General features: G+C 42.1%; 2 protein-coding genes across 5 annotated transcripts; one reads left to right on the top strand and one right to left on the bottom strand.

The window, feature by feature from the left end:
- The first annotated feature begins 1,124 nt into the window (after positions 1-1,124).
- Positions 1,125-4,913, top strand: LOC110806248 (probable 1-acyl-sn-glycerol-3-phosphate acyltransferase 5). 3 transcript variants are annotated; one of them, XM_022011887.2, is made up of 4 exons: positions 1,125-1,447; positions 2,472-3,264; positions 3,762-3,892; positions 4,329-4,913. In XM_022011887.2, the coding sequence occupies exons 2-4, from the start codon at positions 2,693-2,695 to the stop codon at positions 4,781-4,783; spliced, it is 1,158 nt and encodes a 385-aa protein (XP_021867579.2). In that variant the 5' UTR covers positions 1,125-1,447; positions 2,472-2,692; the 3' UTR covers positions 4,784-4,913. The 3 variants fall into 3 exon arrangements, with proteins under 3 accessions (XP_021867579.2, XP_021867581.2, XP_021867580.2); XM_022011889.2 differs by lacking the exon at positions 1,125-1,447 and adding an exon at positions 1,474-1,654; XM_022011888.2 differs by lacking the exon at positions 1,125-1,447 and adding an exon at positions 1,992-2,145.
- Positions 4,914-6,863: 1,950 nt separating this feature from the next.
- LOC110806250 (UPF0496 protein At4g34320) lies at positions 6,864-11,508 on the bottom strand. Of its 2 annotated transcripts, none has more exons than XM_056842237.1 (2): positions 11,357-11,508; positions 6,864-8,190 (listed from the first exon to the last, which is right to left on the bottom strand). In XM_056842237.1, the coding sequence occupies exon 2, from the start codon at positions 8,156-8,158 to the stop codon at positions 7,046-7,048; it is 1,113 nt and encodes a 370-aa protein (XP_056698215.1). In that variant the 5' UTR covers positions 8,159-8,190; positions 11,357-11,508; the 3' UTR covers positions 6,864-7,045. The 2 variants fall into 2 exon arrangements, with proteins under 2 accessions (XP_056698215.1, XP_021867582.2); XM_022011890.2 differs by lacking the exon at positions 11,357-11,508 and adding an exon at positions 8,284-8,726.
- Positions 11,509-23,251: the final 11,743 nt, after the last annotated feature.

Below are 23,251 nucleotides of genomic sequence, written 5' to 3'. Positions count from 1 at the left end.
AATCAGTTTATATAGAGAAATCGAGGAACAATTTCTACATTCGAAACGTATTCAATATAAAGCTAGCTTTTATGGAGTGAGGTCATTCTTTTAGTAGATTTTTGGTAATTTTTTCTCTTCTATAATCATTAAGTAAGAAAATTTGTAGTTTTTCTTTTAATATATAAAACTAGTATTTTGGCCCGGGCGATGCCCCATATTATAATGTGAATAATAATTAATTATTATATTCTTTAACAAAATTATGTTTGAATTATTTTTACAAGATAATAATTCTATATTATATTAATATTCATTTTGCAAAGATAACATGTAAAGCGTTATAGCTTAAATGGTTAATGATCTAGTGTTGGAATTGAAGGTCGCGAGTTCGAATCTTATGCAACCCATGGTTTTCATGAAATGCCTTTTAATATATACGAAGTAGTATAGATATTGACCATTTGCACCAACTACAATAAATAAAATATATGTTGCACCAATCAAAAATTACTATGAAATTTTTTTCAGTCTAATAGGGGTCTTAAACGTCTTGACAAAACAATTTCTGGTTTCGATCGTACAACCAGTTGTACGCCCTTGTGTAATACGGAGTATGGACAATCTCCCTCAACAATTTCGAATGTGTGCTTCACAATCCATACACCGTACTACTTTCACATATGGCTAATAATTCACGCTCCACATTATCTTAAGTATATTTTTTTCATTCGAATTTTACTGTCACCAACTATATACTTTTTTTTATTAAACTATACGGAGTACTTTTATTAAACTATACGGAGTACGAGTACTTTTATATTTATTTTTTTAATAGATAAGAAGAAGGGTCTGAACCAGCAACTACCACAGATTCACCAGTTCAGCTACGCAGGTCTTCGTTTGAGTCACTTCCAAGCATTTTGTAGCTGATGGGGCTCGATCCTGTGATCTCCAAGTCACAAGGTGAGTACGAGTACTTGATTAAACAAAATTAGTAAAATTACTACTCATAACATCACATAATTTGCGTATTTTAAGCCCATTTTTCTATTCTAAAAATAGAACATCCTCAGTCCCTTACAAATTATCCATATCCCATTTTTATAGCAAACCTTTAAAGGGAGGGAGAGAGTAGAAGTACAAATAATTCCAGCACTCATCTCGAGTGTCGAGCTTCTCTCAATTTCCCGCACTCTCATTTCTTGTACAGAATGATGTCTCCTCGTCCATCAAGTACTGTTTGACAGCCATAGTTCTTCTGCCCATAGCCCACATTTTTCACTCTCATTTCCCCCTCAATTTTTATAGCCCATACTATGCGAATTGCCCTAATGTATGCTAATTAATTTCACCTTTAACACAGTATTTTCCCCATTTTATGTCCACTACTTTTTTTCTCCTTACTTTTGTTTCAACCCACTCATTTTTCCTGCCTGGAAAACCCATCAACTTGAAGCAATCGGAGGTTAGATTCATGATATTTTCTGGGCAATTCGAGTTTATTATTACCTAATTTTCATGGGTTTTAATGTTTTGTTTTTCTTTCATTGAATTTAATACTATTTTTCTCTGTTTTTCTCTGTTTATTATCTGTCAAAATTTTCTAAACCCTGGACTACACTGTGACAAGTGACAACCCAGATTGGGGAATTATAATTTTGTGTGTGATAAGGTATAATCTTGGAATTTGGAAGCAGAAATTTTGATGACATTGCTAAATATTTAGTGCATTTTTATTTGTAATCTTTGCTGCTTGCTTTGCCATAGTGAATTGTGTTGATCTTGGTAGAATAAAAGGAATTGGGCTGTAGTTGGGATTTTAAGCGCATGCCGTTTGTTGATGGGGATTTAACCATTATTACAAGTGATTTTGAAGAATGTGGTCATTTTCACTTTCTAGAGTAGTGTAGTGTAAGAATGGTTAATAATCCTAACCAACCATTTTAGAGTGTTGTGGTTTTAAGCAAATGTTGGTTACTTAAAGGAGGATTAGAAGTTTGTTTCAGTATATGATAGTATCGTCGAGGAAGATGATATGAACTTGAAAAGGCAGATGAAAGGCATAAATGAAGGATGGTGATTGAGATGTGAATTCATTTTGGCTAGTTTGGCTTTGTACATTTGAAGGTTCTGATTTCTGTTGTGTGTGAACCATGTTTGGAGGTTTGTCTTTGGTTCTTTAGCTTATATACAACAATATCAGTTCTTGTAACAATTTTCTTTATAGTAACTTACTAACTTCAATGTGCAATGTCTTGGCTTCAAACACTATCTCATTGAATGCTAGGAAATACAGTCCTTGATTCCTATTCTTAATAATGCCTGCCTTCCATCCTCTTACTCACTCTTTTTATATTTTCCACTGTTATTTTTGATTTCACTTTGCCTTATCTATAGCTTTCTTCTGCTAGCAGAACAATTTGATTTGATTTCTGGTAATAACAAAAGGAACTTATATCGTTATATATGCATTCGTTGATTTATTCCAGGCTATCTACTTGTGATTTTGTGACTGCTTCTTCTATCTCGAACCATTCTTCATTTCCAAAGGCATCCCTGGAATTGGGATAGTAAATTGATCTCGACCTCTTGGATTGGACCAAAGAAGGTAGCATTTACCGCGTTCATTTGACAGCTTGAGTGATCCTTGGATGTCAGGGTAGAAAGGAAAGCACCTTGCTGACAAGTTCTAGTGGGTGATAGTGAAAAAATGGAAGTGAATAAACCTCTTTCTTTGGATGCCAACATGAAGAATCGTTCTTTAACACCATTCAGGTTTTTGAGAGGCGTGATATGTTTGCTGGTGCTAGTCTCAACCGCCTTCATGATGCTGGTGTATTTTGGTTTTGTGAGTGCAGTTATAGTACGGTTATTCAGCATACACTACAGCAGAAAGTTAACTTCTGCAGTCTTTGCTTCTTGGCTTGCTTTGTGGCCTTTCCTATTTGAAAAAATCAATAAGACTAAAGTGGTCTTCTCTGGAGAGACTGTTCCTGACAAGGAGCGTATTTTGTTACTTGCTAACCACAGAACTGAGGTTGACTGGATGTACATATGGGACCTGGCATTGAGAAAGGGTAGTCTGGGTTATATCAAGTATGTTCTCAAGAGCAGCTTAATGAACCTACCTATATTTGGATGGGCATTTCACATATTAGAATTCATTCCCGTGCATAGAAAGTGGGAGATTGATGAACCGATCATGCATCATATGCTTTCAACTCTGAAGGATCCCCAAGATCCCCTTTGGCTTGCTATTTTTCCAGAAGGCACAGATTTCACGTATGCCATTACTTCTTTATTATGATGATTAGATGAACATATGTTTTCATTGTTTAATCCAAAGTTGACAAGTTTTCTTTTATTGGTTATTTTAACTAAGATAACTGTAATAGCTTCATCCTACCTGTGATAATTGCATGATTTATGTATCCCTTGTACTAGGATGATGAGGGTTTTGCATCAAATGGATTCTGCTGAAATATTATTGTAGATAAACATGAGAATATGCAAGATCATGATCTGAAATGTTTACTAATTTTAGTAAAAATAATGCCTTGTCCTGTTTAAATTCAGAATGGGTGGGGGCAGGGGAATTTCAGTTGATTATAATTGTGACTCTATGAGTATGCTATTCGACTATTGCTGAAGGTCTTGCAGAATACATGATTTAGGAATATTCAAGATTTTCCATGCTTTTCTTCTTGTAATATCCTATTTGAGAATGATCATTATCTAATGATTTACCAAGTTCATCCATGATCTGTGTTCTGATACAGTGAACGGAAGTGCATTAGAAGTCAAAAGTATGCAGCTGATCATGGTTTACCCATCCTCAAAAATGTTCTGCTTCCAAAAACGAAGGGCTTCTTCGCCTGCATGGAAGAGTTAAGGGACTCTCTTGATGCAGGTTTACACTTCTTTGCTTTCTATGGAGTTTAATATTTCTATGAACCGTTATGGCTTCGTTTGGTAGGGTGTAAAACGTTTTCATGGAAAACGATTTTCCCCTTTACAATCATTTTACGTTGTTTGGTTTAGCAAGAGACGGAAAACCATTTTCCATATCTCCCTCAAAAGTGGAATTTTTTTTTTCATTTGAAATGAAGGGAAATCACTTTTCCCCCTTTCCTCCTTACCTCCCTCTCCCTTCTTCCCCTCAGCCTTCACCATCTTCTCCCATTTTCTTTTAAAGAACCAAACAAAAGAAAACTAGTTTGGAATTGTGTTTTCCCTTGGAAAATGTTTTCCATGGAAAATCATTTTACATTGAAAATGTTTTACACCAAACCAAACGGAGCCTATATGTATTTTTTTTTTTACCTGAGAATTTGTTTTTGCTGCAGTTTATGATGTTACCATCGGGTACAAGCCTCGCTGCCCTTTTTTCTTGGACAATGTGTTTGGAGTAAACCCATCTGAAGTTCATATTCACATTAGACGTATACCAATCAGCAACATTCCCGACTCTGAGGAGGAGATGGGCACTTGGTTGATGAACACATTTTGTCTAAAGGACAAACTTCTCTCTGAATTTCACTCCACAGACCATTTCCCTAACGAAGGAACAGAGAATGAACTCCGGATGATGAAGTACCTGGTGAAAGTTGTTGCTGCCTTGACTTTAACAAGCATCTGTACATTCCTCACCCTTTTCTCTTTCATCTGGTTTAAGATATACGTACTTCTAGTATGCCTTTATTTAGTATATGCAGCAAAGTTTAACTATCGACCTTCACCTATATTTTGCTTTCCAAAACAATGGCTTAAGCAAAACAATGTTAAGCAATCACTTGATTAGCGCCTTAATTAGTAACTTCTACATGCTCTATCTATGTGACTTAATTATGTTCAACATTGTAATTAGATTCTGTACTCTGTATGTCATTTGGATGATACCTGTTTGTCATTCTACATTTCTACCATTGTTTCATGCTTGCCTCCTGATTAGTTTGTACTTATTGTAAGTTTCTATATATCTGTCACTTCTGTATTTTGCTAGTACTCCCTCCGTCCCTTAATACTCAACCCGGTTTGACTTTTTGCACTATTCACATAATTCACTTTGACCCTATTTTATTTCTAGTATATGAAAACAAATGTTAGTATATAATATGTTGTTGGCTTCATCTTAATAAAGAAATTGGTGGTCAAAGTTGTGCATTGTCAAGCGTGACCGGTCAAAACAGGTCGAGTATTAAGGGACGGAGGGAGTATTCCATCATTTGAGATTAACAAGCTCTTAATTTTTCTTGAGATGTTAGTTTTGCAATTTGTTGCTGCTGCTGCCAATGTGAAAATAATTGGTTTAGACACGGCGCTTCAATTACACTTCGAAATTTAACGACATTCTAAACTAGATAATTAGTCGAACTTGTAAGTCTTATCTAATAATCTCTTATTGATACTGGAAGACTTTATGATGTCATATACTTTTACTTGCAGCATAATGCACATAAATTTATATTGCATCAGCCTGACCACATTGTTTGTCCTTTAAGATAACTTCTGTTACTTATCCACAATAACCACACAAAGGCATAACAAATTGTAAATAATGTTTAGTCTCCTCTAATTGCAGAAGTTTGCCTATGTCACTCTTAACTCAGCCTGTTTTAGCAGTGAGATTTAGCTGATAACACTTCATTAACGACATTTGTATGCTTTCGTTTAGGTTAATGTCTCTGTTTAGTATGATATATAAACTCTTTCATTTCCCTCAAACACCAGCTTTAGATTGTAGGATACTCTAAAACGTTAGAACTAGTGGGACATGAAGTCATGATAACCCCATCTCAAAGATACGCGATTCCAAAAATACCCTTTCTTCTTAAGCCATTTAGGCTATTGTTTCCTTAATTAAGATAATAAGATCAACATCATTTTTGTTCTAGAAAGGTAGGAACTAGGAAGCACATGGTTAGGTAACTGTTCTTGAGAAAGCAACATATAACCTATCCAAAGCCATCCTAACTTGATATACTCTGCATCATGTTTGCCATTTCTTCTTGTTTAACTCTTCACGAAATGAAGCTTCTAGATTGGTCTATTCATAAGTCTCTTGCTTGTCAAGAATGTGTTTACGAATTACAAGCGTATGTTATGCCACATTATTTGTCAATGATATACGAAGCAATCATTACAACCTTTTTCAGACGAAGTTTTGGGGTTGGAACTGGTTCGAACCTTGTCTATATCAATGCGTCCGTGATTCTTTCTATGCCATAAACATTGGACCATTTTCTACCTCATACAATTTATCTTTTTTTTATTTATGGGATCATAGAATTTATCTTTACTTTTAGGCTTTAGGACTATTTCTTATACCACAAGAAACTTTTTGACTATTTCTCTGGTGGTCCTCAAAGCAGGATTCTTTAGGTCTTTTCTTTTGATCTTCTTTGAATATTGGTCAGTAACTTTAGAATAATCTTATGATGGATTAGCCAGCTGAAACCAGTGTTCAAAAGGCTGGTAAAAAATGTTAAAAAACGACATGCAATGAGTTTTTTCAATATGCTAATCTTATGTTAATATCAGAAATTCATAATAACATTTCACTCTTATCATTGTTGCCCTACTCCGATTCATACCACGCCGGTCAAGAGGTTTTACAATGATATGTCTATAGGGATGCAATTATGCAAACTTGTTTAGTTGGTAAAGTCTTGGTAGGTGACACCTAAGACTTGAGATTAAATCTCGTCTGCATCATTGTCTTTTGTAGCTCTCTCAAAACCAAAAAAGTTAATATGACTAATCTATGTCAATATCGACATCGGTTGCCCTAGTTCCTTTTGGATTATGTCTATTAGGAAGTTTCTCGTTACCCGAAAACAAAAACAAAAATGAAATGCATCAGAATAAGTAAAGAAAAAAAATTGAACTACTAAAATGAAGAATATCTTTATTTAGTGAATAATATGTGCATCAAAGGAATCTAAATCCCAGGTTTTGGAATAATAATTCAATTTTAGGCATTACAAATAATGTAATTAAAATTCAAAGTGTCTAACACAAACAACATAACAATGGATGAAATTATGAAGTTAGTCTTTCTTTTTCAGTTGTTAGGATGCTTGATGATCCTCTGCAGGACAACAGTCCTTGCTCTTCTGATATCCCTACTGCAGATATCAGCTTGAACACCCAAATCTTCGACATTCTTCGTAAAAACAGCCATCTTCTTTTTTATCTCTTCAATCCCAATCTTAACAGCATCTTCAGTGATGGCGAAATCAGCAGTTTTTAGGAGCGATTCAAGCTCGATTTCCAGTTTATCTATCAACACCCTGATGTTATCCAAGTCCTTGATAGCAATATATGTCCCTACCTGCATACTACTAATGACCTCCTTTTGTCCCTTCAATGCATTCTCATAGTTCTTCCAAAGGGAATCAATCCATTTCCCCACGGACCCCACAGGGATCGCTGTTGCAGCTGCTACAGCCGCTGCAACTGGCGGGGCCATGGTGGCAGCCGCCACCACGGAGCAGATCAGAACTGCGGCGAAGGTGGCGACAAATATGATGTTAGACACCTTCTTCCAAGCATGAACATATTTCAACTTCTTATCCAGTTTACTCTTCCTAAGTTGCAACTTCTCAAGCATTGAGACTTGCTGTTTATATACAGATTGAAATATCTGGAAAAACTCCTCTGTAAAAGGGTCACCAGCAGCCTTGAAATTCTTCAGTTCTTCCAAAGTTTTCGAGTACCTCGTTTCCCCCGCACCACCCTCGTCCTCAAACTGCTGCATAGCCACCATTATAAGCAACTGGCTATCTTTAACCCTTTTAAGGCATTTCTCTAATGCAGCACAGAAATCAAGGGTTTGTAAACTGTTCTCAAAGTATTCCTCCACAAGTTCAAACAATTCTGGTGTTTTCCATATATCTTGCTTGCACTCTAAGATGACCTTCACAACTTCCTGGTTCATCTCCAGCAAGCATTCAGTGACTTCCTTCATCGAACCGAACGAAAGAGACCGGACTTCGACACCGACTGCTAAGCTGTTGATCACATGACTGGTTTTAGCATGGAGGTTTGTGTCAAAGGACTGCAAATCTCTATCAGTTTTACAGGCTGCTTCATAAGATGTTAGCTCAGTTGTGTACTGGAAGTTACTGATTTCTGTTGAACTTTCAGCTGCTTTCTTGCTCATATGTCCTCCCATAACTTCAGATATCAAGTCCTAAATTAATCACACTGCAAGAAAAAACCCAAAAATCAACACACGAATTACTGGAAAAGAGAAAATTTCGCTTAAATTTGTCTGCAAATCTTCAGAGTAATATCTACCTATTGGTAAACCATGAAACAGAGCCGAACCCAGAAATGCAGTGTTTTAATGATTTCTTTTGAAAAGAGTTAGAAATTTGAGGAAAAAAGAAAAATCTAAACCCAGTTCAGATTCAGAACAGAAGAACAAAACCCAGATGGGAAGAATCCTAGAAATCTCAGAATAAAATGAGATATTTTTTGTTATTATATACTGCACAAAAGAACAGAGGAGATTAGAAGAAGAAGAAGAGACAAAGAAACCAGATTTTTGTTAAGATATTTTTTGTTTTAGAGAGATTAGAAAATGGATGGGTTAGGCTTTAGAGAAAGAAAAACGACGTAAATGTGGAGAGAGAAAGAAGATTGAAGAAGCTTGAAGAGAATTGAAACCGTTAATGAGCAAGAAATGGAGAGAAAATTAGAGAATGGCTTGCACGCATGAGGAAGAAGAGAGGGTTAGGAAAGGAAATGTGGCTACTAAGTATAAAAAAGAAAGATGGTAAACGCGGGAAAGCAACGTTTTCTCTCTCTTCTTTCTATCTCCTTTTTCTAAGTTTTTTAACGCGCAAAAAGAAATGGAAACTGTCATCACCCTGATGTTATTGACTTATTGTTTGCAGTTAATTAGGGTATTACAGTGACCGTGAGACGGCCTTACCCGGTGGCCGGCCTCGTGGTCACCTCTAATTCAGAAACTTTTGTGTAAGACCGTTAAACAGTTAGACCATATTTTATGTACTTACTAAACTAGTGTAAACCATAACTAAAAGTAATAAAATCATAACTAATTTAATAATAAAAAAGTTTAGGTATAAAGACAAATATTTAAATTTATGAGACGAATAGTTATTATTTTTGAACAAACTTATTATTAACTAAAACTCATAAAATCTTAACTAATTGATCTCATCGTTTAACTAATCAGTTTTATTGCTTAATGAATTGATTTCGTTCCTTAATTAACTAATTGAATTTCAGACTTAATTAATTGGTTTCAGTGGTTGACTAATTAGTTATAGTGCATAATTAATTGGTTCTCATACATAAAAGTGGTGTATCCATTAGGCCGTCTTTCCTAAAAGTTTGTACCTCTAATTTCGGAAAGTCCTGTCTTTCATATTATATGCACGTTTTAAATAAAAATGGCTCTGACTGGAATTACTAATACCTCGTAAAAAAAGCCATTTTTTTTTAAGTAATAATAATATGAATGTAGAAATACGGAGTAACTACTTAGGATCTAAGTTGGATTTCTCATGATGGAGTACCATTTTTTAAAGAAATTTACCCTAAATGGGAAAGTTATATGAGTGATACTTATTTTTAGGCATGACATCCTTTCGTACTCTTCTAAATTATGGAGATCTCTGCAGTAATACAGCTAATTTAAGCAATTTCTTGGTAACAAGGCAAAGTTACTTTCGTACTAGTTTGCAGTAACAATTAATCTTTATGATTAATACGGATTCGTATGTATCAATTAATCTTTATGATAATCGAACATCTAAAAAATTACAGTGGAAATATGCGGGGAAAAAAGTTACATATTGAGGATGATTGGTCAAATATTAATCTATATTTATATTTTTACTGTATTGTAATTTATTAACACCTATTAGCCGTGAGGTCGTCTAAAGTCTTAAACACAAAATATACTCCATGTAGAATTGAAACCTGATTCTCATATTTCATATTTTCATATAGTCATATTCATGAAAATGATAGCCTGTAAAAGACACAACATGGTCACGTGAATGCAATTTGGTGAGTTTATGAGCAGCGTCAGAACTCAGAACTTGCATTATGCATGGGACCGTGAATGATTTATTGATTTCCGAATCTTCATATAGAAGAATTGCGGTACCACTGATATCTTGGTCTAGTGGTTAAGACTAAGGGCATGTATACAATAGGTCTCAACTTTGACTCCCCCGTCTCCATTTGTAATTTATATTGGCCTTGTGCCTCATTCGCACCCAAAAAAATATAGAAGAATTGTGGCAAGGCCTGCCTAGTTCAATTCATCTAAACAATTGTTATTTGCGGTTTTATATAACCTTTTCAATTTGATTTTCTAACCTTTTTTGGAAATTAATTTTGAATTTTGAAATTTAATTTCAAATTTCAGCCAATGCATAGTTCACATTCCAATTCATGCATGCAAGTATGACACAAACTAGCTACCATATATCATTCGTACGTTCAACATCAAGATCAGATGATTGTACTTTGTACACTATAAATTTCCAATCACCTTATAACATAACATGCTAATACGATCATTAAAATTAAATATTGTTATAACAGATACAAGAAGACAATTAAGATCACAAATAAAGAACCCAAAAATTTAACGTACGTACTGATTCATTAACAAAATAATATGTTACCTGAATGTCAAAAAAAAAAAAAAAAAATGTTAGCTACATCCACCTACAGACATATAAGGAATATATATAGGCAAGCTAGGAAAACTTTATTGATCTTGAGGACTTTACAGAATATAACTAGGTTAAAACCTAAAGATCGATTTTATATACTATTCTCTGCTCTTTGGTTTATGCGTGTACGTATGTAGTATGAGACAAACTAGCTACCATATCATTCGTTCAACATCGAGATAAGATGATTGCTCTTTTTACATCGTGCATATTTACACTCTGCATACAACTCGGTTATGACCTAAAGAGATCCAATCCTCGTGTTAGCCGGGTTGTTCACTGACGGATACAAGACATATTCTACTAAGTTTATTTATTTATTTATTTATTTAAAAAAAAAAAAAAAAAACTCGACGAAGTACTTTGGCGTCTTTAATATAGTTGCGTCGAGTTTCTAAAGTACGTTAACATAAATAGGCCGGCAACTAGCAGTGTAGGGCGCAGAAATATGAATATAGTTTGAAGTTCATTATACAATAATGTAACATTCAAAATCTCAAAACCGGAAATTAGAAAACAGGCCAGTAGAAACATATATAAACCCTGTTTCGAGTAAATCAAGTTTAATTTAGTGAGTAATGACCAACATATATAATTGAACAATAAATACAAATTAAATTGAAAATGAAAATGAAAATGAGGAAATTAACCTGGTCTGTTTTTGATGTATTTTTGCTCAAATGGAGATGTTGCTTGTCCTCCTGCATCAAAAGATAAAAAGCAATTCGATCGAAAACAAAGAAAGCTTAGAATATTTAAGTGATAGGTTTGTGAAGTCACGCATACAGCTTGATTTCGCACTTATGTAGTTTATGAAATTATGAAACAGAAACCAGATACTTAGGACCCAAGTCATACTTTTTATCCATTTCGATCTTCCCCTCCTTTTCGCCCTTTTTTAACAATAAATATAACTATAACTACATATTAGTGTGTTCACTAAGTTTTACTGTTAATTTGTTCTAACACTTTTACTTTTTTCGGTCAATATATATTATAGTATATGTTCCGGTGTTGTAAAGATGGAAACAATGGGCTTCGAATGAAGGCCCTTTTGTATGTGTTGAAGATCTTGCTTGTTTGAATGAGTAGAGTCCGAATTCACCTGCACAAGAGCAAAGTCACTAGCCTCGGGGGTGTTTCCGAGGAAAGCCCCTCCGATGCCTAAGTAAGAACGATGCTCGGATTCTAGAGAGAAGTTCTCTAGAAGAGTAGTCTTAAGGCGATAAATTGGACGTACCTTGAGGTGTGAGCCTTGGCAGCCTATTTATAGTGTTTGCATAATAAATGCCCATAGGTCATTTATTGCTTTTGGGCCTTGGGCCTTGATGGATGGCTGACTAGCCATTGGTAGGTTTGATGCTGTTTGTTTAGAGCCATTGGGCTTTGGACTTAGTGGCCCAATTGAGAATCAATTGGGAGCCCAAACAACATGCCCCCCAGACCCGGTCCATTTAGAATTAAATGGGTGGGTTTCCAGCTGTCAGAAGTCCGAAAGTTCCCTCTCTTTTTTGAAAAGGGATGATTTGCATTGATGACAAGTGTTGGGAGTTGTATTGTGTCGTGGAGATCGTGGGTTGAGGAAGTTGATGCGCCCCTTTTCTTTTCTATAAATACGGGGTGCTTTGCTCTTTTCGAACTTTTTACTCCTTCTTTCAAACCCATTCTCTCTCTAAATTCTGGCGATCGCAGTGCAATTTGTTTCTTCAGATCTACGAAATTCGGCCAACTTTAGACTTCGGGAACTTGTGTTGTTCGTTTTATCGGCGAATTCCGCTTCGGAAAAAGGTAATTTGTTTCTGAATTCTCCTTTTTTCTTCGTTTTTCCTTCTACCCCTCAATCTCAACCCTAGACCGAGAATTCGCGGCCATGGCAAAGAATAGGGGCAAGAGCAAGTTCGTCGTTGGCTCCTCTAGTGAGAGGGAGAACGTGCCTTCGGGAAGGTTACCGAAAACTTCGAGGGGTCGGCCTTCGGAGAGGCCGGTGGAGAGGCGTTCGATTGGTTGGGATGCTTCCAAAGATGATGTTGTTGGCGGGTCTAACGTGTCTGAACGCGCAACTTCTGGTAAGAAAGCTGGTTCTTCGGGTGTGCGCCGCTCTTACCCTGAGTTTCCAGTTCATTGGACTGAAGCTGATCCGCAGGGCAAGTATGCCCCGATTCTGCACGAGACCACTAAGATCGATGGTCCTTTGGAAAAATCGGTCAGTGGTGACTGGTTGGTGGAGGCGAAGCTGGGGAACTACCATCGGAGGGCCGAAGAGTTATACGGAATCCAGCACGCCTTGGGGTACTGGTGCGAGCTTCCCGACCAGGAGCGTCCTCGGGTGACTCATCCGCCGAGGGGGTTCATCTCTGTGTATATCATTTGGAGAACGGTCTCCATTTTCCTTTGGATCCCTTCATTTCCGAGCTCCTGGTGTCGTACAACATCAGTTTGGCCCAGCTTACCCCCAAATCTATGAGGCACATCATCGGATTTAGATGGGTGTGCGATTTTATTAACTTTCCATGTTCTGTTGCCGTGTTTCGGGATCTGCATGATCTGTCTTTCAACCACGCTTCCAAGGGGGATGGGTATGGTTGGTGGACTATCATCAACAAAAGATCCCGAAGGAAGGGGGAGCCGAACTATATTACGGCCTACCCTTACCTCAGCTCTGATCATAATTGGAAGACGGAGTGGTTGTTCGTTCGTGTGCCGACAGATCCGAAGCATCCACATTTTTACCGCCCTCCGAAGTGGTTTGTGACTCCTGATCCTGATATGCGAAGCGTGGCTGCTCCGGATCGGAACCATCACCACTACGTGGATCTCCTCCAGTGGTTTTTGGCTCGGGAGGACAACTACAAACTGCCGTCCAACTGGCTCCTGAACCTCAACTATATCTTGCGGGAGGACATTCTTGCTGTTGCCGGTCTCAGCAGGATTTTTGACAGGGGTAGGTGTCTTTCGGCTGGGACCGTGCTTTAGTAAGTTTGTCCTCCTCCTTTTTGTCTCGTTTTATTGACTTTGTTTTGTGCTTTGTTTCTGCAGAGTACGGCTTTAGCTGCGTTGATCCTGTGGTCTTGGGCATTTCCTTGGATCTGAAGACCATTTACGACTCGGCTCCTGATTACAAGTTCGGAAAAGAGAATCCTCGTAATCCTCGCTTGAAGGATTACGTACTGTCTCCGTCGGGTGTCGCTCGGATATCTGAAGTTCGAGCCGATCCGTGGGATTCTGCCTCTTCTCCCGAAGCTGTTCCAGTGAAGGTCGTGCTCCCTGATTTGAGGACAACCTCGGATCCGGTGAGTGTTTCTATATCTCGAAGTCTTTTGTTTCTCTTTCTTTCTGGTTGGCCGTCGGCTAACGTCTTGGTCCTGGACCATCTTTTTAGGGTCCTGGGACTGACGCTGTGCCGCGTGCCGTTCCTTCGGTTTCATCTCCGGCTCGGATAGATATCTCTTTATCTAGGAACCGGGTACTTCACGGTTTTTTCTTTATTCCTTCCTTTGTCTTCTTTTACATTTATTGACCCTTGGTCTCCTCTGTTTAGGATCAGCGCAAAAGGAAGGGTAGCACTCTTTTGAGGCCTTCCGCGCATCCGAAGAAAGCGAAGGCTTCTCAGTCCTCGGAGAAGGTATTTGTTCTGACTTGGAGCTTTTTGTAGTCCGTTCTCTCTTTTTCCGAAACTGACTTTTGAGCGTTTGCCCTGTAGGAAGCGGTTTCGGAAGTCATGCCTCCTCCCAAAAATCTCCTTCACTTCATGCCCTTGCCAGGGCAGAAGTTGAAGAGTGTGGTGGTTGCGGAACCGCCGCCCGTGGACCAACCGTTGGCTGAGGAAGATACCATCCCCTCTCCGCTGAAGCCGTCTGCTGCTTTAGGGATCGAAATCCAGGATATAACCAAGGTGATGGAGGCGATTGAAGCCGACCTTGTTCCTGGCTCGGATGTCCCTATTGTGGCTGAGCAGAAGGAGGAATCTGCTGACGTTTCTCTCGAAAGGGAGAAAAGTCCAGATAAGGAGATGGTGGATCTCACCGAAGCTCACATAGAGGTTCCCGAAGCTGAGAAGGGGGTCCCTTCTGCTGAGGAGGAGCAACCCGAGCAGGGTCTGACGAGGAAGAGGCGCCACTCGACCTTGGGCTCTACTTCGACCTCGGCCCTGGATAGACTGATCCACGCTGACCCTTGCTCGGATGTTCCGCTGAAACGGATCCCCGAGGAGGTAAGGGAGGCGATGGCTCGCTATGCTAGAGCTCCGGTTTTGGGGGAGAACCCCATGGCTCACGTGGGATCTTTGGTGGGTCCCGAAGCTGCACGGGAGAATCTTCTTCGGGCCAACCCGCAGTGGAGGGTTCCTGGAGCTGAGGAGAGGAACCCAGCTATGATGGCCCAATATTATCTGAATGAGGTAAGTGTTGGAAATTCTGTTTTGAGTTCCGTTTTTGGTTTGTTGTTTTCTTCTTTCCTCATCTTTTCTCATCTTTTCTTCTTTCCCAGGCTGTTTTCTGGTCCTCGTTCGCTTCCGAGTGTAGCTCGGTTGAGGAGAGACAACTGAGGAGATATCAGGAGGCTTATGCTCGTGATATCCCTATCTTGGACCAGAAGGCTGGGCAGCTCTTCGCCGAGCTGGTGGAGGTCAAGCAACTGTACCTTCAGTACAGTCGTGAGGCTAGGGAGTCGGCTGAGCGGATCGCGGCCGAAGTTGGGAAGCTCATTTTCCAAGTCGAGGAGGATGCTGAAAAGATAGCTTCCTTCGACAAGGAGAGGAAAGAAATGGCCGCCAAGTTTGCGAGCGAACTTGAAGAAAAAGACAGTCTTCTCAAGGAGATGACGTCTAAATTTGAGGCGGCCATTAAGCAGAGACAGGAAGCGGAGGCGAGGCTTCAGTAGTTTGTCAAGCATCGGGAGATTATTCAGAATCAAGCTGACAAGGTGCCCGTTCTCCAGCTGAAGATCCGAGAGAAGGATGCGGCCATTCGGAAGTTGGAGCAAGAGAGAGTTGACCTCTACACTGCTGATCAGTGTAGAGAGCAATACTGGAATGGCATCCTGGGTGCTCGGCGCATGTTTGCGAAGCACATGCCTCATTTCCCTTGGAATGAGAAGGTTCCGCTCTGGATGAGGGCCCAGGATCACTTGGAGGAGTGCCAGGCCGATCGAGACGAAGCTGAAGCTGAACGTCAAGCTGCTCTTGCAGAGGCTCGGGCCCAGAAGGCGTCTTCCGAAGGTGACACTACTGCTGGGGGTTCTTCGAAGGATGCTCCCCTAGGGGCTGCTCCTGAGACCCCCAAGAGTTAGGGATTCGGGCAGTCGTCTTCTTCAGAGTCGGTCGGTTCCAGTTGAGGACTTCCGAACATGTGCTTGCCTTTCCCCCCTTTTGCCTCGGCGCTGCGTTGTACTCATTTCTTTTTGTTTTCTTTAGTACTTCGGTAGGCCGGTATTGTCTGTTGATGGCTGCCGATTTTAACTGTTTCATTTTGTTTTCAATTTTTGAGGTTTTCAATGTACTTGTACTCCCCCCAAATATTGAATAAAAAATGAATGTTTGTTACTTGGCTGCTTCTTTTCAACTTTGTACTTTCGCAATTTTAGGTCTTTGAATCCGTAGATTTTTCGAGCTCCTCTTTCTGCAGACTTGCTAAAAACCTTTTGATCTTGCGAGCCCTTTAAATCCGTAGATCTGTTGAGAGACTTTTTAACTTTGCGAGTTCTTCAAATCCGTAGATCTGCTAAGAGGCTCTTTAGTTTTGCGAGTTCTTCAAATCCGTAGATCTGCTAAGAGACTCTTTAATTTTGCGAGTTCTTCAAATCCGTAGATCTGCTAAGAGACTCTTTAGTTTTGCGAGTTCTTCAAATCCGTAGATCTGCTAAGAGACTCTTTAGTTTCCAGACTCTTCAAATCCGTCGATCTGCTCAGAGGTCTGGATTGTTCTTCCGATCTCTTGTGGTTCGGAAACCTGGGCAAGAGATCGCTAGTCTGCCTCTTAGTTATGCCTTCGGCGATCCGTGGATCTGAGCCGGAGTTTTATAACTTGATTCGAGCGACTGTTTGTGGCGAACAAGTTTTATTTGGTTATCGCGAATCCGAGGATTCTGGACGATTCCCTGAAGTGTATGATTTGGTCATTTCTTGCATTTTATCAAGGAATGGGCAAAGTCAACCTGTTTTTAGTCTCGGATTGATCAGATCCGAGGCTGCACATATATATATAAGGGGACAATAAATATAGAGATAAGTTTAATGAAACACATGGTGCCAATGGCTTTCCTCTTCTCATTAAACAACTTACTTGGTTTACAGACAGAGATCATACAAAATATTTCTTGAGAACATCGGTATTCCAATGGTTCTTCAGAATTGTTCCATCTAACTGTTTCAGCATAAACGTGCCTGGCCTTTTTTCGGAATGGATGATGTATGGTCCTTCCCAAGTGGCTGAGAGTTTGCCATGGATCCGTCCTTTCTGAACCGAGGCGGCGTTTCTGAGCACTAGATCACCGACTTTTAGGGGTCTGGCGTTGACTCTTCGGTTATAATGCTTGTTGACCCTCTGCAAATAGGCTGCGTTGAGCGTCCTTGCATCGTTCCGAGCTTCGTCCAGTAGATCGAGAGCTTCAGACAGAAGTTGGTTGTTGCTTTCTCCTTGGAGCCCATCATACCTGTTGTATGCCTGGATCCTCAGGCTTTCTGTTCCGATTTCCACAGGGATTACAGCTTCGGATCCATATACAAGGTGGAACGGTGTTTGCCCGGTAGCTTCTTTCTCGGTGGTCCGAAGGGACCATAGCGTTCCGGGTAGCTCTTCTAACCACTTGTTTTTGTCATCCTCGACTCTTTTCTTGAGTGCATTGAGGATGAGTTTGTTAGCAGCTTCGGCTTGTCCGTTGCTTTGTGGGTGACAGACTGCCGAGTAAGCTAGGTGTATGCCGAACTGTTTGCACCACTTTTGCAACGGGGTGTTGTCGAACTGTTTCCCGTGGTCGAAGACCATCAGTCTTGGTATGCCGAACCTTGTGATGATGTTCTGCCATATGAACTTGCGGACCTGAGGTTCGGTGATGGAGGAGACAGCTTCGGCTTCGATCCATTTGCTAAAATAGTCGACTCCTACAATCAACCACTTCTTCTGGTTCGTCGCTGAGGGGAAGGGACCAATGATGTCTAACCCCCACTGTGCGAATGGTAAGGGATACAGTGTTGATTGTAGGGTTTGAGCTGGTTGATGGATGGCTGGTGCGAACTTTTGGCATTTCTCGCATTTCCTTGCCATCTGCTTTGCCTCGGAAACCATAGTGGGCCACCAGTACCCAGCCCGAAGGGCTTTATGTGCCAATGTCCTGCCTCCGATGTGGTTTCCGCATATCCCGAGGTGGATTTCCCTTAGGATGTAGTCAGCGTCTGTTGGACCCACACATTTTAGCAGCGGAGCGGAGAATGATTTCCTCATGAGCTCTCCTTCAGCGCTGATGATGAACCACTTGTTGAATCTTTTCAGTTTTCTTGCCTGCAGCTTATCCTCGGGAAGTTCTCCCCTTTCTTTGTATGCAACTACTGCGTCCATCCAGCTGGGTTCGGTACGTAAGCTGCATACTGTGGTGGGTAGCAAGTCAATGCTTCTCTCTTGGTGAACTTCCACGTGGACCGACCTGTTTAGGTCGATGAGTGTTGAGCTTGCGAGTTTTGACAGTGCATCTGCTTGCGTGTTTTGTCCTCGGGGAATGAGAATGACTTCAAAGGATCTTAACTTTGACGTTAAGGACTTAATTTTTGCTAAGTAAGCTGTCATGCTGGGCCATTTGGCCTCATACTCCCCTCGGATCTGGTTGGCTACAAGCTGGGAGTCAGTTTTGAGGCGAACATGCTCGGCTTCCAGGGATAAGCAAAGTTCTATCCCTGCGATTGCGGCCTCATACTCGGCCTCGTTGTTAGTTGCTTTGAAGCCGAACTTCAATGCATACTCTATGCTTTTCCCCGTCGGGGGAATTAGTACAACTCCTGCTCCTGAGCCGTTTACTGTGGAAGATCCGTCAGTGAAGACCTCCCAAGTGCTTTTCGTGCCATCCAGCATTTCTTGGTATGAGCATTCGGCCAAGAAGTCGGCCAACGCTTGTGCTTTGATTGCTGTCCTCGGCTGATATTTGATGCCGAACTCTGATAGTTCGAAGGCCCAGGCAGCCAATCTTCCTGACCTCTCTATTTTTTCGAGTACTTTCTCGAGCGGTTGGTCAGTTAGCACTGTGATCTGGTGGGAGTCGAAGTATGGCCTCAGTTTTCGTGCAGCTACCACTACTGCATATGCGACTTTCTCGATGAGCGGGTACCGGGTTTCGGCCCCTGTGAGTGTTCGGCTGGTGAAGTAGATTGGCTGTTGCTTCTTTTCTTCTTCTCGAAGAAGCACTGCGCTGACGGTTCCAGGGCTAACTGCGACATATAGGTACAGGGTTTCCCCCTCCTTTGGTCTGGCCAGTGTCGGCAGTTGAGCTAGGTGGGCTTTGAGTTGCTGAAAAGCTTCTTTTTGCTCCTGTTCCCATATCAGTTCGGGATCCACTTTCCTCGGGACCCCCTTTTTCTTGACTGGTTCTGCTTCTCCCCCGGGGAGGTTCTTTGGTTTCAGTGCTTTGAAGAAGGGGGCTCCCTTGTCCGAGGCTTTTGATATGAACCTTGTCAGTGCGGCTAACCTGCCGGTTAGCCTCTGCACATCTCTCTTGGTCTTCGGCTCGGGTAAATCCAATGCCGCTTGGACTTTGTCTGGGTTCGCATCAATTCCTCTTTCGCTCACCATGAATCCGAGGAACTTCCCTGACTTCACCCCGAAGACGCACTTTTTTGGGTTCAGCTTCATGCTGTATTTCCGCAGATTTCCGAAGGTCTCTGCCAAATCTTTGACATGGTCTTCCTCCTTGATGCTTTTTACGATGGAGTCATCCACATAGACCTCCACATTTCTCCCTTTCTGGTCGGCGAAGACGTGATCAACTAGCCTCTGGTAGGTGGCTCCGGCATTTTTCAAGCCGAAAGGCATCATTTTGTAGTTGAACACTCCTGCGCTTGTGATGAACGCTGTCTTTGCCCTGTCATCGGGGTGCATGAATACTTGGTGGTAGCCTGAAAAGGCATCCATGAAGCTGAGCAGTGCATGGCCGCTGGTGGAGTCAACCAATTGATCTATCCTTGGCAGGGGGTAGCAGTCTTTGGGGCAGGCTCGGTTCAGATCTGTGAAATCTACGCACATTCGCCATGAGCCGTTCGCTTTTTTGACCATCACCACGTTGGCCAGCCACTTCGGATACATGCATGGTTCGATGAATCCGGCCTCTTGCAACTTTTTTACCTCCTCGGCGATGGCTTTGTTTTTCTCCGAGGAGTAATTTCTCTTTTTTTGCTTTATTGGCCGAGCTTCAGCGTTGACATCCAGCTTGTGACAAATCAGCTTCGGATTTATCCCTGGCATATCTGCTGCTGACCATGCAAAGATGTCTTTGTGATCCCTGAGTAGTCGGATCAAATCGATTCGGAGCCCCGAGCTTAGGCCCTTGCCTATTCGGACGCTCCTGTCTGAATCCTCTTCGAGGAAGATATCCTCCATTTCTTGATCCGGTTCGGGAGATAGGGTTTCGGGGCGGGCATCAACTTCTGCGGGAGACAAGCTGCTCGTGCTTGCTCTTCTCCTTTTTGCCTCGCTTTCCTCTCTCGTAGCTCCTTTTTCTTCCTCGGGGCCGTCCCCTAGTTTGGGCTTTCGGACAGCAGTGTGGCAGGTTCTTCTCGCCACTTCTTGATCACCTCTGATTCGTTCGGCGAATCCTGCATCCGAGACGTATATCATCAGCTGATGGTATGTGGAGGGGACTGCTTGCATCTTGTGGATCATGGTTCTTCCCATGATTACGTTGTATACGGAATCGCAATCCATCACCAAAAATTCGTCCCGAAGGGTTTTTGCTGCTTGGCCTTCACCCACCGTGACTGGCAGGGTGATCTTTCCTCGGGGGATAGTTGCGGATCCGTTGAATCCGATTAGAGGATAACTGACTTTCGTCAGTGCTTCCTCTAATTCTTCGAGAATCAGCTGTTCGAAGCAGTTTCTGAAGATGATATTGACGGCACTTCCTCCGTCGACTAACACCCGATGTACGTTGTGGTTATTGAGGTCCATGGAAATGACTAGGGGATCGTCATGTTTGTACTGGACTCCGAAACAATCATCAGCAGTGAAGGTCATGTTCGGGGGGTGTGGCTGGTTGTCTCCCACCGCGCTGAAGTTGACCCGATGGGAGAGGGCTCTTAGGTGCTTCTTGCTGGCCTGGCCAGACTTCTGCCCCCCGAACACCACCAGGATGTCGTTTTTCTTGTGTCCGGTTGCTTCGTAGACCCTCTTCTGGGGTTGCTCATGTTGTTTGCCACTGGCGGCCTTTTCTTTTTCCTCCCTCCGGTCTAACAAGTACTGTTTCAGGTAGCCTCGACGAACGAGGTCCTCAATATTGTCTTTCAGCGAGTTGCATTCTTCGGTGTGGTGACCGAAGTCATCGTGAAACTCGCACCACTTGTTCTTGTTTCTCCGAGCTGGGTTGGACTTGAGCTTCCCCGGTAGTTTCCACTTTTCATCATTTCTGTTGAGGCTAAAGATCTCTTTTCGGGGCAGAGCTAGTGGAGTGTAGTTAGTGTATTTGGGTTGAAGCTCACCCCTTCTCCCGTCTTTCTTCGGGCTCATCTCTCTAGCTCCTACTTTCTCCTTCCCCTTCCTTGAGCTGCCCTCGGGCTTGCTCTGGGTATTCTTTGTGTCTCTCGGATCCGATGATCCCTTCAATCTTGCGGCGGCCTTGTTGAACTCTTCGGTTCTGATGAACGCATCGGCCATTTGGAGCACGTCAGCTATTCTGGAGGGGTTCTTCATTGAGAGTTCGTCACGGAACTTCCCTTCCTGGAGCGCGTGTTTCAAAGCGAAGATGGCCACGTCTGGCTGCAAGTTTGGTATGTTTGTTGATTCCTTCATGAATCTGGCCATGAATTCTCTCAGACTTTCGTCTCTTTCTTGTTGGATTGAGGTCAGTTCTGCTGTGGTTCGCTCGGGGCGATTGTTGCTCACGAACTGTGTGCAGAATCTCTTTTTCAGCTTTTTCCAGCTCTTGATCGACCCCTTCGGCAGCAATCTGAACCACTCTCCCGCCACTCCGGTTAGCGTGGTTGGGAAATATTTGCACCAACATGCTTCGGAGTAGGGACTCAAGAACATTTGCTGCTCGTAGGAGATGACATGATCCCTCGGATCTGTGATTCCGCTGTAGGTTAGGTGCGCTGGCAGTCTTACCTTCGGTATTTCTTCCATGATCAGCTCGTCCGAGAAAGGGGATGACGTGGGAGTCATGATTCTTTTCCCGAGTCTAGCCCTGATGCCTTCGTTTGCCGAGGTTCTGTGATTAGAACGTTCGGGCGTACGATGGGGGCTAGGGGTTCGATCATGCCTCCTGTCTCTTCTTCTTTCTCGGCTACTGACCTCGGGTCGTTCGCCAGATCTGCTTGACTCACCTACCCCGAGTCTCGTATGGATCGAAGGTCTTAACCTTGAGTGGACCGAGGGCCTCAACCTGCTGAGCACCGAGCTTCGGATCCGAGTGTTACGAGTAGTCGATTCGCTTTGGAGAGCTGTTGGAGTAGGCGATGGTCTCGCAAACCAATCTGGTTGCTGTTGTGCCCTTTTTTGGGTGTCCCACGTGCTTTCCATCCACCTCGATGTCAAGTGTGTACCTGTCAAGGGAAGGAGTTCTCGTTCGGGTCTGGACACTTCTACACTGGGTGGCTCGTTCAGCCTTCGCCTGGTCCTCCTCTCTTCTCTGCGGTCCTTTGCCAATCCTTGCTGCTTCTCATTGAAGAGGAAGTTTTGCATGATGGTCATGGCCGCAGTGAGCTCTTCCCTAGTTGGAATCGGAGGTCCTGCGTTTGCGGCGGTCGTAGCTCTGCTTGGCTGTGACCTCGCCATCGATTGAGGGTGCTCCTCTTGGCCAGATTCTGAATCTGACCGCACCATCATATCGTCGTCATTGTTGTTAACAACATCATTAACCATTTTCGCGGAAAGAGGTGATTGATGTCTTTCAAAGGCTTTGAAGTGTTCTTCCCCACAGACGGCGCCAAATTGTTCCGGTGTTGTAAAGATGGAAACAATGGGCTTCGAATGAAGGCCCTTTGTATGTGTTGAAGATCTTGCTTGTTTGAATGAGTAGAGTCCGAATTCACCTGCACAAGAGCAAAGTCACTAGCCTCGGGGGTGTTTCCGAGGAAAGCCCCTCCGATGCCTAAGTAAGAACGATGCTCGAATTCTAGAGAGAAGTTCTCTAGAAGAGTAGTCTTAAGGCGATAAATTGGACGTACCTTGAGGTGTGAGCCTTGGCGGCCTATTTATAGTGTTTGCATAATAAATGCCCATAGGTCATTTATTGCTTTTGGGCCTTGGGCCTTGATGGATGGCTGACTAGCCATTGGTAGGTTTGATGCTGTTTGTTTAGAGCCATTGGGCTTTGGACTTAGTGGCCCAATTGAGAATCAATTGGGAGCCCAAACC

This window comes from Spinacia oleracea, chromosome 4 (assembly GCF_020520425.1).
Source record: "Spinacia oleracea cultivar Varoflay chromosome 4, BTI_SOV_V1, whole genome shotgun sequence".
Lineage (NCBI taxonomy): Eukaryota > Viridiplantae > Streptophyta > Magnoliopsida > Caryophyllales > Amaranthaceae > Spinacia > Spinacia oleracea.
Note: the sequence above shows the minus strand (reverse complement) of the source record. Positions and strands in the feature narration are given on the sequence as shown.